At 51.1% G+C, this 3410-nt stretch overlaps 1 protein-coding gene across 1 annotated transcript in view; it reads right to left on the bottom strand.

Moving 5' to 3' along the window:
* Positions 1-1464: 1464 nt before the first annotated feature.
* Positions 1465-3410, bottom strand: part of CDH3 (cadherin 3) — a 51919-nt gene continuing 49973 nt past the window's right edge. Inside the window, exon 16 of the mRNA XM_008050332.2 lies at positions 1465-1834. Coding sequence (XP_008048523.1) covers positions 1625-1834 — 210 coding nt within the window. The 3' untranslated portion in view covers positions 1465-1624. The remainder of the gene's footprint in view (positions 1835-3410) is intronic.

The raw sequence follows: 3410 nt of genomic DNA on the forward strand, positions 1-3410 counted from the left end.
CCAAAAAAAAAAAAAAAAAAAAAAAAAATTAGCCAGGTGTGGTGACACGCACCTGTGGTTTCAGTTATTGGAAGGATGAGGCAGAAGGATCACCCGAGCCCAGAAGGTCAAGGCTGCAATGAGCTGTGGTCGTCCCACTACACTCCAGCCTAGGTAAGAGTGAGACCCCGATTCAAAAACCAAACCAAAACCTAATCTCCCATATCTTATAAATGCAAAATCTGAGGCAACCCCCTCAAATCTGAACCTCCCATTTTATAAATGCAAAATTTGAGGCAACTAGAGGTTAAGCAACTTGCCAGGAAGCAGCAGGGCTGGATCCTCCACCCCTGCTTTTCAACACAGCCCCGCCAGAAAGGGAAGCTTCCACATGCCAGGTGGCAGGGGGAGCAGCCACTGCCCCAGGAGAGACCTTGCCTGGCTGGGGTAGACTCAGGCCAACAGTAACACTAGTAGTTCTCTCACAGGTCTCCCCTGCACCGAGCACACCTGGGTAGGGAAACGAATCTATCAGCACTCAAAGCATAGACTCTTCCGACGGCAGAAGAAGTGGAGCTGAAGCTGGCAGGGATAGAACACTTTAGATGAGGGAACAGCATGGTATGTGAGTTAGATGCCAGAGAGCTTCTATTTAAACAGAAAGAACTCACTCCCCTGGCACCTCTAGGAAAAGTTCCTTTAATAAAAAAAGTTCTAGTACATGTATACGATCGTCATCACCCTTCATCTATAGCACACAACAGGGAAAATAAAAAATAAAGAACAACCTAGACACATTCAGTATAAAAACACAGTGAGGCCGGACTTGGTGGCTCAGCCTGTAATCCCAGCACTTTGGGAGGCCAAGGCGAGTGGATTGCCTGAGCCCACGGGTTTGAGACCAGCCTGGACAACTTGGTGAGACCTCGTCTCTACAATAAATCAAAAAAAAAAAATTAGCTGGGCGTGGTTGTGCGCACCTGTAGTTCTGGCTACTTGGAAGGCTGAGGTGGAAGGATCGCCGGAGCCCAGCAGGTGGAGGCTGCGGTGGCGGGGAGAGTGCCATTGCACCACAGTCTGAACGACAGAGTGAGACTCCAACTCAAAACAAAAAACACAAAAAAACCCAACAAATAATGCAGTGACCCATCGAATGGGAGACTGGGGGTCTAGAAGTCAGAGATGCACGAGGGCCAGTGGGCCTAGCAGCTCTGGACAATGCTGCCGGAGGACCCAGGGGACGGCTGAGGACCTGCCTCTAACGTTTTGAAAACAGCATTAAAAAAAAATATGTTGCACGAAGAGGCCTCTAAGGAGAGGGGTCCACTCCAGAGAGTCATCATGGAGTGGTCAGAGCAGGTTCCAGCCCTGGATAGGGCTGGGCACTTCAGGCAGGCGAGAGGCTTCTGGAAATTCGGCCTCCGAGGTGACCCTGACCCAGGCTGAGAGGTTTCAGCACTAAAGTCGAATTGCCCACGCTCCTCCATCTTGAAGGGCTGAGAAACCAACCCTTCCAATGTCAGCCTATTCCCTCCAAGTTTAAGGCCACTTCCCGACAAGCTCCAAAGTCCTTGGCTGTGGGGAACTGAGATCCTTGGAGATGCTGTTGCAGCCAGAAGTTCAGTTCCCGGTCCTGCTGGCAGGTCTAGTTGTCCTCGCCGCCACCGTACATGTCCGCCAGCTTTTTGAAGCGGCTGCCCCACTCGTTCAGGTAATCGTAATCTTGGTCCTGGTCAGAGGCCGAAGAGGTAAGGGAGCTCAGGGAGGTGGCGTCGGAGCCACTGCCTTCGTAGTCAAACACTAGTAGGGAGTCGTAGGGCGGAGCTGTGGGGTCCGTGTTGGCTGCCTTCAGGTTCTGTGGCAACAGAGAAGGGTGGTTAGGAGCAGAGACCCTGACACTAGCCAGCCGCGAGCCTGTTTCCTCATCTGGGAGGCCGCTCTCTTCTCCCTCAAGGTTTGGAAGGTTAAAGTGAAATGCCTAACGATACTTAGCACAGGCAGCAGTACACAGCGAGTGCTCAGTGCAACACAGGCCAGTGGCTGAGGGCAGACTCTGCTATCAGACAGCCTGAGCCAGAACTGGCGAACTGACTCCACACGCTAGTCTGTGACCTTGGGTGAGTCTCTTAACCATTCCGTGCCTCTGCTTCCTTGTCTGTGAAATGGTGATACCTCATATAGCTTTAGAGGAACAAATGGGCATTTATAAATATATGTAAAATAAGCCGGGCTCGGTGGCTCAGCCTGTAATCCCGCGCCTTTGGGAGGCTGAGGTGAGTGGATTGCATGAGTCCGCGGGTTCGAGACCCGCCTGGGCAGCGAGACATCATCTCTACAATAAATCAAAAAATCAGCCGGGCGTGGTAGCGCATGCCTGTAATTCCGGCTACTCGGAAGGCTGAGGCGGAAGGATTGCCGGAGCCCAGCAGGTCGAGGCTGCGGTGGCCGGGAGCGGCCACTGCACTCCAGTCTGGGCGACAGAGTGAGACTCCAACTCAAAAAAAAAAAAAAAAAAAAAAAAAAAAAAAAAAATATATGTAAAATACTTACTAAATAGCACCTGGCAACAATAGCTGTCATTATCTACGCAGGTCGGTTGTTCCCAAACTTAAATTATCTGGAGAATCTTTTTACAATTCTGAAGCCCAGGCCCCACCCAGATCAATTAGATCAGAATCCCTGGGGCCGAGTCCAGGCATCAGCGGTTGCTGAAGTTGCCTAGGTGATTCCAGTGTGTGGCAGGTTCAGGATCCACTTTGTTGGCAGCACTGTCCCAGATATTCATTCGATCCAAGTCCTCTCCAAACCTTGCCCCCTAGTGGAATTGCCTGGGATCTGCAAAATTGCAAACCCAGCAGGTATGACGCCAGAGAATTTTCCTAACAACTGCTGTATGTGTTGAATAAATGAATAACCTATTCCTTTTTTTTTTTTTTTTTGAGTTGGAGTCTCACTCCGTTGCCCAGACTGGAGTGCAGTGGCCGCTCCCCGCCACCGCAGCCTCGACCTGCTGGACTCCAGCGATCCTTCTGCCTCAGCCTTCCAAGTAGCTGGAACCACAGGTGCGCGCTACCACACCCGGCTAATGTTTTGATTTATTGTAGAGATGAGGGCTTGCCAAGTTGCCCTGGCAGGTCTCGAACCCGTGGGCTCAGGCAATCCACTCACCTTAACCTCCCAAAGCGCGGGATTACAGGCTGAGCCACCAAGCCCGGCTGAATAACCTATTCCTGATCATTCTTAACCACTCTGCAAGATGAAGGTTCTTGTTTTTTGTTTTATTAGTCAGTCAAATTTAGCAGTAAGGGGCTGGAGTTAAGAGGGTTTTTTTTGGTTGTTGTTGTTGTTTGAGTTGGAGTCTCACTCTGTCGCCCAGACTGGAGTGCAGTGGCCGCTTCCGGCCACTGCAGCCTCTACCTGCTGGGCTCTGG

The sequence above is a fragment of the Carlito syrichta genome, unplaced genomic scaffold, assembly GCF_000164805.1.
Source record: "Carlito syrichta isolate Samal-C Ts95f unplaced genomic scaffold, Tarsius_syrichta-2.0.1 Scaffold144165, whole genome shotgun sequence".
NCBI classification, from domain to species: Eukaryota; Metazoa; Chordata; class Mammalia; order Primates; family Tarsiidae; genus Carlito; species Carlito syrichta.